Source organism: Lichenostomus cassidix, chromosome 12 (assembly GCF_008360975.1).
Source record: "Lichenostomus cassidix isolate B80296 chromosome 12, HeHo_3.0, whole genome shotgun sequence".
In the NCBI taxonomy this organism is placed as follows: Eukaryota; Metazoa; Chordata; class Aves; order Passeriformes; family Meliphagidae; genus Lichenostomus; species Lichenostomus cassidix.
This window is the reverse complement of record NC_139493.1, coordinates 4,586,599-4,598,635: the sequence shown is the minus strand read 5'-3', so window position 1 is coordinate 4,598,635 and position 12,037 is coordinate 4,586,599. Positions and strand designations below refer to the sequence as shown.

The window sequence follows — 12,037 nt, the reverse complement described above, 5'->3', positions numbered from 1 at the left end:
CAATCAGGGGTTCAGGTCGGGTGAACCTAAGGCCATTAGAAACAGCCAATTTCCCGGTCAGCTCAAAGGCAGTGTGTCTGAAAGAAGGGCAGAACCCATCGAAATTTCCCACTCCATGCAAGCAACTGCCCCAGCTGCCTCCTCTTCAAACAGCCAGGGAAGAGCTGGGTTATTTCCAAGTGGCTTTGGCCACTGGTGTGGCCAGCAGAGGAGCTGCCCTGCTCACCTCCTCGCTGGGGAGCAGGTTGTCATCCAGCTTGAACGCCGTGCCAACGCGCCTTCGCACCTGGGGAGGCTCCTCTCCAGCTCCCAGAGGATATTCCTTGGGCATCTTGCCTGTCAGCTCCTGGGGACAGACAGGGCTCCAGGTAAGGACACTGGGACAAAAAGGCTCCCACCTGCCTGACCCCAGAACAAGGTGCAGCTCTCACCGCCTCTCGCAGGCAGATCTTCTTCAGCTCCTCAACCTTCTGAAGCAGTTTTTCCTGAAGGAGTTTCTCTTTCTTCTTTAGTTCCATGATTTTCTCCTTCTTTTGTTCTTCACTGACCTCTGAATCCTGAGAGCCTGGAAAACACGCTCTGTCTCAGAGGATTTCCAGGTAAAGGCCATTTTTACTGTCTGGTAGTTTAATTTCCCTTTTAACAAACACAAGCCCCATTACACTTGGCTATGCACACATGCAGTATTACCTGATGAGATCAAACTGCCATTGCTGGCCATAATAAGCTGGTTCTTGGCCTCTAAAGTCACCAGCTTTGACACTTTAGGTGTTCCCATCTCTGTCAGATCCATGGCGATATCATCCAAACTTCTGGCTGAAGGAATTTTTGCCTGAAGGAGTTAAAACAAAAAAAAAATCCAGCCTGATTGAATTACCTCTAATTAACTTCAGAACACATCACTGAAGACGACATTTCACACCTCATCTCCCACAAAATTAAGGGCTAAAGTAACAGCATCACACAGGTGCTTGTGGTGTGCAAGGGCTGCTCTGGCATTCCTCTCCCCTCTCCCCCAAAACCTGAACCACCTCCCAGCCCAAAATCTCTGCAGTTTTCAAAACAAACACAGGAAGGAGACAAAAGAAAAGGCAGATTAGATACCCAGACATGGGAATTCCCTCTTCCATGATTACACTTCCACAGCCCTTAACTGCAGGCAGGCTAAAATGGATCAAATAACAACAATACTGCCACTAATAGACTGCTCAAAAAGCTGACAAAAACAATTTGTAGTTTTTCTCTAGAGAGCAGTTCATCCGTGGAAAAACATACACTGAAGGATATGCAGGAAAGGTGTTGAAACCCATGCTCGCAGTAAAAATGCCTCATAACTTACTTTGCTTTGCTTTCTGTCCAAGTAAAACTGGTGCTGACTGATTGCCATCACCCAGATGGACTTGATCAGGGAAGTGTTTGCATACCAGGTCTGCACCACCAGCCCGCTCTGACCAAAGGTCCTTCTTGACACTGAAATTCTGAGGCGGTAAAAAGAAATGCAATTTCAAGACAGGTCTTTGAGGTTTAAATTCCACAACTCCTCTTTTTTAAGTAGGCAAGGCTCAGGCTTTACTTTAGCAAAGCCAAAACTCAGATTTCCTTCTCCCCATCACCCAGTCCTGCTGCAAATTTGGCCATGACAAATACTCCTCCCTCTGCTCCAGGAACTCCCTGAATGGACACACAGGGAACCTGAGAAGTCACCCAGAGCTGTGACAGCCCCAGCCTGCCCTGCCAAATGCTGGATCAGCCCCAAAGCCCAGAGCAAACCCATGTGTGAGTTAACCTGGCTGCACCTCCCACCCCATTCACCAACACGTGATGATGAGTTCCCATTCTGGGTGAAGATTAAGCCACCGACAGGACTGCCTCCTGCAGCCTCACCTGCGGGGATCGTGCACTTCCACAGCAAACTTCTTCTCACGGAAATAGAGATTTTCCAGCTGTTTCCATTGAAATAGCTAGGAGAGTTGGGAGAAAGAAGCAGAAGCTTGTTACTAAATTACCAGTCCTCTCTCCCCAAGGTGATATAATTTCAGCAAATTACAATTCCTGTGTATCCTCAGCTATGGCATGGACTGAGCAATAATTGCATTCATAACATCAATTAAAAGAAGCACATAAATATAGGATGCCCCCCCAGTAATTTCATACTCTTACAGACAATGCATCACAAATTGAGGATTTTGCCAGTGACAACATCTGCTTCCATCAACAGCACATCTAATTTCACTGCTAGAAGTTCCAAGAGACCTTGGCAGGGCAGCTAAAGTCATTTTCTCTCTGATTAAACGTAAAAATCTCTTAACAAAGCAATTGTACAGACAACTACGGTCTACTTCCTTGAGTCAGAACATCCCCAGGGAATGGCAGCAGCTCGGGAAAAGCAAGACCTTTCTCTTGTGAAGACACCGTGTGAGACATCCAGCGTGACATTTTGGAGCAGGGGTACAGCATGTACAGAGCAACAGCAGCTACAGGAGGAAGCCACCCCCAGCACATGCTCCTGCTAGAAACCCACATATTTCCTGCAAAGTGCCAGCTGGGAGAAGAGATCAAAGTCAGTCATGGCTTGGCAGCTGCACCCGTGGGATTAGAATTTCATACGAATTCACTCTCACAGCAGCATCAGCCACCCTCTGGGGACGAGCCATCGGGGACTGCATCTTCCCTTGCCCGAGCTGCTGGGTTGGCAAGATGCATGTGCACCCCTGTGGGGTCCCCAGGGATGTCCCCTGACCACGATGGGGTGCACAGGTGCAGCAGCAGCACACTGGGGTTTCCATCAGCTGCTTTCCAGAGCTGCAGCTCACAGGGAGGTACTGGAGGTGTTTCCATGGATCTGGACAGGCAGGGACAGGGCTCAGTGAGAGATCAGCCTCTGACAGCAGCGATCCAGCAGAGGCACCCAGGCCACCAGAACAACTCCCTCCTTCCCCACTGGAGTTTTTCCAAAGCCTCCAAGGGTGCAGCCACCACACCAGAAACCCCCAGGACACACAACATTCCTGCTGGCCTCTGCCAAAACCTGACTTGCCAAGCTCCCTCCCACTACAGAAGCACTTCAAGTTTTGTAAAAAATTACTTTTTACGCCGTGCTGCATCTGAGACATTTATAACACAATGAAACATAACCCAGTCCATTTGTTTGGGGGGAAAAGTGGCTTTTCCAGCAGCCTTTCCCTCTGTTTAATTAAAACTTCCCTTCCTAGGACTACAACTGACTATTAGAACCTGCCGTAGAAAAAGCGAAGCCAAATGGAAATTCAATTTACTTAAATTAATAAATCATTTTCCAGACGCTCGTGGAAGTTTCACTCTGCTGCCTAAGTAGGTTTGTCTTACAGCCCCTCCTGCCAATCCCACTGCTGAGAGAGCTGCCTCTTTACAACTCCGCGCTGAACTTTGAAAATAAATACATTTAAAAAAAAAAAACACAGAAGGAAACAGCCCAAGCGGAGTGCCAGGGCATTGAGCAAGAGCAGCGGGGCTGATCCCCGCCGGGATCCCGGCACAGCCCCGCTGCTCCCCGCACTCACCTGGCCGCAGCCCCGCCGCCGCTCCCGGCTGCCCGGCAGCCCCGGCCGCTCTCAGGGCTGGCATGGGCAGGGCAGAGCCGTGCTGTCCCTCCGTCCCTCCGTGCCGCTCTGCCGTGGCAGCTTCGCCTCCCTCTGCTGACACACGCCTGACATCACCACCCACCAGCTCCGCTGCGACGCCTCCCACACCCCTTTCCCCCAGATAAAGGGAGAACCCAGCGGCGCAGGGAGCCGGCAGGATTGTCCCGAGGGGCTGCAGCGCTCGGAGACCCCAGCTGCCTGCGGGGGACAGCGGTGTGGGGCTGCCGGGGTCCCCCCGTGCCGAGCCGCAGCCCCGCCAGCCTTGACTCACACCCAGAGGCAACAGGTTCAACCAGAAGCATCATCCCGGCGTTCCCGGCCGCGCTCCCACGCTCGTAAAAACCATGGGCGTGATTCAAACATGACCTCTGGAGAAAAAACTGCCTCGCTGCCTCTTATCGTGGCGGGGATGACTCCCTGTCCCCTTATCATTTCCTTTGGGTTTTTCCCCTCCGGACGCGCTGGGCATTGCTGAGGGCTGCGGGAGGAGGGAGCGCCTGTCCCAAGGCGAGGAGGGTCGCCTTTGGCAGCAGGACAAAATGCAGCAGCCCCAGCGGCTGGAGCATTCTGCCAGGGATCTGAGCAGACCCTTCCCTCCTTCCTTCCCTCTTTCCTTCCCTTTTGCCAGTGCAAGTCCGACACTAGGATCACTTGCGGTGCCGAGAAAGGAAAAAAAAAGCCTTTGCGTTTTTAAGAAAACCTGCATGGAATTGCCTCAGGATGTGGGTAGAGCTTTGCCCCATTTCCTCCCCACCCTGTGAGATCCATCCCAGCCCAAAAGGAGCTGACAGGCGCCCCAAGCATTCGCAGCTGGGTACATTCAGCACAAAGACATCTCTGCCTCCTTGCCCAAAGTCTGGGATAACTCCAGCTTCCCCCTCCACTGCTCCACAGCAGCAGGATGGGGAAATGGTGTTGCACCCAAAACATCTTTGTTCTTGAGCACCGAAAAGTGCCCTGTCCTCAAAACCTCTCACTTAAGAACAATATAAGCTCCTTAGCAATTAGCTCCTCTGGCAAACCCTCCTAACTCGAGTCCTTACAAAAAAGGCTGGTGATTAAATTAACAGCTTCAGAATAAGTTGTGAGCTAATAATATTTATACAGATGCACATAAAAATAATCCTGAATGAAAGTATTACAAGTTTCTGCTTAACACACTTGGTCTTGAAGACAAGATATAAAAAATGGACTCAATACAAACATGGACAAAAAAATTAAATAACCTTCAACTGAAATTTTTCTAATTCGTGGTCAAAATGCAACACTCAGGAAACTGTCACTGCACTAGAGATATCCTGCTCTCTTCAAATACTCCCTACCCTGTACAGACATGTTCCTAAATAATTCCTAATTTCAATCCTACCTAAACTACATGCATATTTAAAGACAAAAGAGTGGCAAAAAAAAAAAATCTGGAAATCAGGAACTGGTTTTTGAGGGCTGGAAGAACAATTAGGAATAATTAAAATGTTTTTGTGGAAGTTTTGCAATGTATGTTTCCTTTAACCAGATGATTAAGTCCACCTGAGCTAATTAATGTTTTCTTAATAGCCTTCCCATCCATGTAGGTTGTCAGATCCTTAAATGCTCCTGAAAACTCCCACTGAGCATCCCAGGGGCTGCTTGTCTGACTCTTTGGGAAGAATTTGGCTTGGTCAGGGTTGGTTTTCTGAGGGTTTTTGATAGAAGATGGAGATGCAGCTCAGATCACATCCCATTACCCAGGCACCTCTGTGCACCAGCCAGACTCCTACCACCCAGCTGCTGCTTTTCCAGCCCACGAGTTTAGGTTTCCTGCATTTCTACTGTGATTCAATTCCAGATACCAGGGAGCACTGAACAAAAAGAGAACTCCCTCCTTCCCGTGCAAAAAAAACCCTGTAATAGTCTAAGGCAACCCAAAGAGACATGGGGTGCCTAAATGTTGAAACACCTTAATAAAAGAAGCAGCTGGTTTTTTTTTCCTGGCTGATCTTGCATCCAGTTTTGAATAAAATGCAAGTTTGTCAGGGCCTGACAGCAGGAGCAAACTGGCTCAGAAAAACGGCCCCATCAGGATCACAGGCAGGAGCTGGCAGAGCCCCTGCCTTGAGACATGCAAGAGAGCTGCTCAGGGGCTCTTGGCTCAATATTCCTGTGAGCCTGATGGATTTTGTTTACAAAAATAATATTTTAAGGGGTTTTTTTCAAGGTTTTTTTTTGCAAGGAGGTGAAAATGTGGAGAGCAGCTGAGTGCAGGGGCTGTGTGGCTGCTGCACCTGGGATGTTTGCAAGGTTGATGATAAATTCCAACCAAGAGCTGGAACCAAATTACCCAAATCTCTGCCTTTCCACCCAAGGGATGACTGGATGAGGTCAGCATGGAAGTGCAAGCCATGCCACGGTGTTTGCAGCAGCCTTTCCCGGGGGAAGCACTTCCATAGCACCCCGTGGTACGTGCAGTGCCTGAAAGGAGGCTCAGCAAGCAGCACCTCGGGAACTGGCTGGGAACAGCAATCTGCAGACAAATCTGGCAATTCCGAGCAAGGAAACATAAAAGATTCCTGCCCACAGGAATGCACCCCACCCGAGGAGGGAAATTACCACCCTGCCAGCAGCGCTGGGAGCAGGGCTGTGTTTCAGCCCCTCTGCTGCACTCTGCTGCCTGGCACTGTGCCTTCAGCTGGAACCCTTCTGTGCTCCACTGCTGAGGTGTTTGAGGAGATGTTTGAGAGCCAAACTGCCCCACCTGCAGCAGCTTCTGAGGGAAGGAGGCAGACAGCTCCCACCTGTGCCAGCAGAACCTGGCAGAGCTCACCTGCAGGCATCCTTCATCCCTTAAATATTAAGCCAGTCCTCTAAAAAGCTCTCAAATAACTTTTTTCCCTAATACTTTATGATCCATCGTTGCCTGGTACTCACTAAACATTGGCATCATAACACTGAGAGATGTCTCAGCATCAAACTGCCCCAGAATGTTTTTTTTGCAGCAGGTGATGTTCAAGCAACTTTCTGCACATCTGTAAAGAACTGAATTTCAGAGCAGCCTTGTAAAAGCTCTGTGTTTATTTTAAGCAATTAAGTGAGCTTAGTATCTTCTATCTAAATCAATGGCTTGGTGAGAAATAAACACCATAAAAGAAATCTCTGCCTAATTAGAGCTGCCTGCTGAGAAGGCTATTCCAATGCTGCTGTGTTCTGAACTATTCAGCAAAGCAGGACAGCAAATTTACATGAAGTAAATGTTCTGCAAGGGACAACTTTCAGCATCAACTCTTAGCATATGTTGAGTTAAGAAAGAAATATCAAAATATCTCCTCCTCACAGCTCAGGAGCAATGCATCCCAACAAAGAGAAAGTCAGGCAGAAGCATCAGGAGGCTTGCAAGGATGAGCAAAGAGCTCCTGGACAAACTCCAGCACACACAAAAAAAACCCCTACAGAGGTGGGGAGAAATACAGAGAAATTGTCTGAGCAGCCAGGGGTCTGGTTTGGAAAGCTAAAGCCCTGAGATAACTGAATCCAGCCAGGGATATTGTGAGGGTGGTGAGGCTCTGGCACAGAATACCCAGAGAAGCTGTGGCTGCCCCTGGATCTCTGGAAGTGTTCCAGGCCAGGCTGGACAGGGTTTGGAGCAACCTGGGCTAGGGGAAGCTGTCCCTGCCATGGCAGGGGAGTTGAAATGAGTCTTTCAGGTTCCCTCCTATCCACACCATCCTATGATAAACATCACCCATTTCAAACCAAGTACATGCTAACAAGAGCACTTCTGAGAACACAATGCAGTCAGGACATCAAGCAGCAGAACCGATATTCTTGGACATTTGGGACAATAGCATAGCAAGATTAGTTCTTCTCTTCAGATAATGCAGTTAATTTATCACGAGGGAGTCGCCCACAGAAACACAATGAAGTGGGAGAACAAGTCCAAGAGCCAGCAGCCTGCCTTCTCCAGCTCTCAGAGGATCCCCACATATTGGCTGAACACAGAATCAACTCAGCTCATGCCCTAATACACCCTCCATTAACAAGACACACTTTGTTTATCTCGCCAGTGAGAAGAATGGGGTAGAGATAAAGGGAGATCTATTCTAGCTTGAAATGACAAACAAAGTCCTGGAACCTGTTTTATACTTTTCCTGACTGATTCAGAGGATACTGGGGACAGGATCTTGGCATGCGACCCCACAGCAAGCAGGAGGTGTCTCTCAATATTAACTGCAGCTGAAAAAGAATATGTTTGCAAAGCAGCAGGACTGCAGAGCTAATCCCAGGTCGGAGCTCAAATCTGGGCAAGGGCTGCCAAACCCAGTCTGTTTCAATGCCCCGTGAGACTTCAGGATGATAATCAAGTGAGCTCAGTGTAACCTCCAGCCAGTGTGGAGCCACTGCTTTTATCTACAAAGACAATTTTCATAAATGACACACAAAATAATGCTCCCTTTTCAGTCCATTACAGAGCTGGAGCACAGTGCTTCCCTCAACACCTCAGCTGGGCGAGGGGCAACACTTGGGCTCTGCAGAAATTCCTTCCAAAGCAACACAAGCTCCCAGGAGTGACTTGGAGCAACAAAACTCCCTTGTCCAAACCAGCCCAGGTCAACCAGCAAAATATTAATAGCCAGAGCCAAACCTCCCCAGCCAGCTCTACAGAGGCAGGCAGCCAGGGCAGGTTCTCCAGGTCCAGCCCCAGTCACACACAGCTCCCAACACCACATGCTCTCCTCACGGATGGTGATGATGGAGAGCTGGCAGGGCTGGCTGATAGGGATCTGCAGATTGCTTCATCCAGGCCTCTCCTGCAAGTTGCTTCCTGTGAGGAGCTCTCAGCCTTGGACTTCATGCAGCAGTGTTGATCCAACAACAAACTCTTGGGGATAACCACTGCGCTCCAAGGCTCGTATTTAGGTGTCTTTGCCTAAAGACCTGCTTGGATAAAGCCAAAAGATTTCACTTTTTGAGGAGGGCAGTTATATTTGTTTGGATTTAACTGATCCTCCGTTAATGGGTGCAGCTAATATATTTTTTATTTCTATTATTAATAAATTTATTCTAAATATGGACTTGGTTCTTGCCAGATGCCTTTGATTCTATTATTAAGCAAACACAGCAACATCTGACAGCAGCCATCAGCACTGCAGAAAAGACACAGGGAGCAGAATAAATCCGTCTGGTGTGAATTTGCTGGGGCTCAGGCACCAATTCCTGTTAAAAACTTCACATCCAAAATGCTGCAGCTTTCCCACCAAAACCAGTATCAGAGAGGTTTGCATGCTCAGAGATCACTTGTGGCTTTAAAATTCAGGAAGGCCAACTTGGTCTTCATTAGACTTGAACTCAGCCTTTCCCTTTCACTACTCTCTATTTACTAATCAGCTGCATGTATATTTAAACATCACCAACTGGAGAAGTGGAGCACAATGAGGATGCTCTTTTCCCAGATGGCTAAGGATAAACACAACAGCAGTTCTGATCCACAGAATGAACAGCTGGATAATACCAGCCCATGGCAGTTGTGAGTTTGGCTCCATCCCAAAAACCAAGAAAATTCCAAAAATCCAAGAAAGCAAGAAAATTCCACTAAATCCAGCAAAACTAGCAGCTCTGCTCCGAAAGACAGGAATAGTTTACATGCCTATTCCCCTCCTGCCTGCAGGCAAGCTGTGCATATTCTTCTTTCTCTGAAGTAAATTCTGGTACATTCATAAATATGAACAAACAACAATACTGATGAAAAGGAAACTTCTCCCAGCTGCATCGTAGGCAGCAGGGCTGTAGGTACACTGAAATAAGCAGCAGTATCTCAGCATTTGAGCTCCAAACCCAAGTCTGGATGTGGTGCCCCTCTAGACCTGATGCCTGCTTTTCCTCCCAACAGTGATTTGATTCAAGTCACTTATCCAAAGTGCACTTTGTATTTCAAACTCTGAGACATTTTTCGTATCAAGAAACTGCATACTTAGCCACATGTTAAAGGCAGTCATGGCTCAGGACATGCTGTGGCTTAAACCATTTTTGTCCCTTTGCACTGACACCAGACAAATCCTTAAGGATACCACAGCCATGTCCATCCCTACAGTTTCAATGAGCTTACTGGAATTAAACCTTCCATTTAGGCTCCTCTCTCTCACCTTCCCTTTTAATCTCTATCCTCTGTTGCATAATTGTAATTTCAGTAAAGCCAACAACTATTCTCATTTCCATTGTAACACTTCCACTGCAGAGATGACCTCTGGTTCTTATTTTATTTTTCTTAAACACAACTCCTGCTGCATTCAAAGGCAATGCCTCGTAACTAACTGTAGCAGGGTGTGACTTGGTATCTGGGCCCTGCTGACCTTAAAAAAAATTTCTTAATCTGCCTGGTTGATGTTGTAAACTGAAATTCCACAGGCATAAACAATGCTTGGCGAAGCAATGCTTCCAGCCAGGCAGGCTCCATTTTCTTGGAGAGCATTGCTGGTCACAGCTGGACATCTTGGCTGCAGCATGATCCTCTCCTGGCTGGAAAATCCTATAGATGTTGCCTAAAACCAGGGAAGAGCTCAAGGGCAAGAGGACCTTCTTTTGATGCCATCCTTTGACATCCAATGGCTTCATCAAGCTGACTTGATTTCCAAAGGGTTCCTCTTGTGTTGCTGTCTTTTAGTGCAAGCATGGGAAGAAACACCTGGGATGAAAATCTGTGTTTTACTAAAAAAAGCGAAGGAAGGACATGAGAGCTCAGCCTTAGACACACAGGTACATAAATACACCAAATGAAACCAAGTCATAGCCTGCTTTGGAAAAAGAGAAGAGCAAGTTGGAAGCTTGAAGGGGGATTACTCTTTAAAAAGGAAGTTTTGTTTAGCTGTGCTTTTTGGCACCAATATACTAAACAATATCATTTTGCAAATTTAAAAATTCCCTGGCGGGGAGCACAACTTTATGTGAACTCCTGCCCAGATGGTTCCTGGGGAAAGAAGAACAGCAAACTCCCAGATCTCCATCTCCTCATGGCTTAGCATTCATTCTCAATTCCCACTTAAAATTTATGGAAACACACCATTGCCTCTACAAGCCTGCAATTTCACACAGTTCCCCTCATATTCTGCCTGTATCAGTGGAGCCTTTTACACTTCATACACAAAAAAACACCTACAGAAGTGAAGTGAAAACACTGCCTGAGCACAAGGCCTTGCAGAAACACAACTGCTTCATATTTCTGCAGTTACCCCTGGAGGCTGCCAAAATTCCCATCCTGAGACCACCAAACTCAAGACACGTCAGCCAAAGCTCCCAAAGGGATTTTCCACTATCTAGGAGAGGGAGAGATTTACTGCCTCAGTGCCAGCAGAAATCTCCTTCTGCCTCCAGCCTTTGGTTTTTTGCCCACCAGTATAACAAGCAACAGTTTAAAAAAGTGTATTCTGACATGAAACACCATCCCATATTCCCCACATTAAAAAATCAGATTAAAAAAAAACTTACTTTTCTGGGCTTAACTTTGTCTTGTAAGTCGTACTGGCCGATTCCTTTGTAACTTATTCCAAGCCACCATGGGATTCCTTGTTTATCCTGAAAAATAGATGTCCATGTGAACCAAGAGCTACCTAAGCATGAGGCAATTCCAAGATCAGAGCCCTTTTCACTCTGTGACAAGTACAAGTAGGTACAGAACAAAGATTTTTCAGCAAACAAATTGAGGTGAAGTGGATTGCTGGGGTGAACGTGGAAACTTTCTCCCTCTGCCTTCTGAGGCAGAGGCACAAAACCAGGTGGTGGCTGTGCAACGTGGACAGAAAAGTGACAGTGCTGCTGAGACAACAGGGTGTCACTGGCTGGAGGAGTGCCTGTGAAGGGGACAGAAAAAACCTGTGGCCAGTGACTGCATCCACTAAATTCAGGCATGGAAAGCCATAGGAGGAGAGACCAGCACAAAACATGAGCTTCTCAGGTACCACAGCCATGGCTCAGAGTAAGGAGACATCATCTCTGCTGAGCTCTTCAGCACAAAGCACTTTGGCCCCAGCTCTGCTCTACAAATGGGAATAAATGGTGTATTTCCATCACTCTCCAAAAGTATTTCTCAATATCTCCCCACTCCAAGCACGCACCTCTAATCACCTGCCAGTTAGAAGGAGGCTTTTCCACATTTTATTTTTCTAATCTTGATTAATGTCTCTGGGGAAATTATTAACTGCTTTGGGTCTAGAAGTGAAATCCAGTTTAATTAAGGTGACAAGAATTTAGCTCTTGATAGGATTACATAAGGTTTTGCAAAGATTCCTTCCTGCTCTCTGGAAACAATTTTGAAAGTGTATTGAACGGGGAAAAATTACAGAGGTTGAAAAATGTGGGGCTTCATACTGATAGAAGGGCACTGAATCATCCAACTGCTCCTTTAGGAATGCTATCCCACTTAATAAGCTCAGCAATCACATTATCTATAGGCA

The 12,037-nt window shown here is 47.2% G+C and overlaps 1 protein-coding gene across 5 annotated transcripts in view; it reads right to left on the bottom strand.

The window, feature by feature from the left end:
- Positions 1-12,037, bottom strand: part of FRMD4B (FERM domain containing 4B) — a 120,215-nt gene that overhangs the window by 12,290 nt on the left and 95,888 nt on the right. For all 5 annotated transcript variants that reach the window (XM_085072321.1, XM_085072319.1, XM_085072320.1 and 2 more), the window contains exons 11-16: positions 11,073-11,159; positions 1,885-1,961; positions 1,340-1,478; positions 691-832; positions 432-565; positions 227-346 (exon numbers count right to left, since the gene is read on the bottom strand). In XM_085072321.1, the coding sequence (XP_084928447.1) occupies positions 227-346; positions 432-565; positions 691-832; positions 1,340-1,478; positions 1,885-1,961; positions 11,073-11,159 (699 nt within the window). The remainder of the gene's footprint in view (positions 1-226; positions 347-431; positions 566-690; positions 833-1,339; positions 1,479-1,884; positions 1,962-11,072; positions 11,160-12,037) is intronic.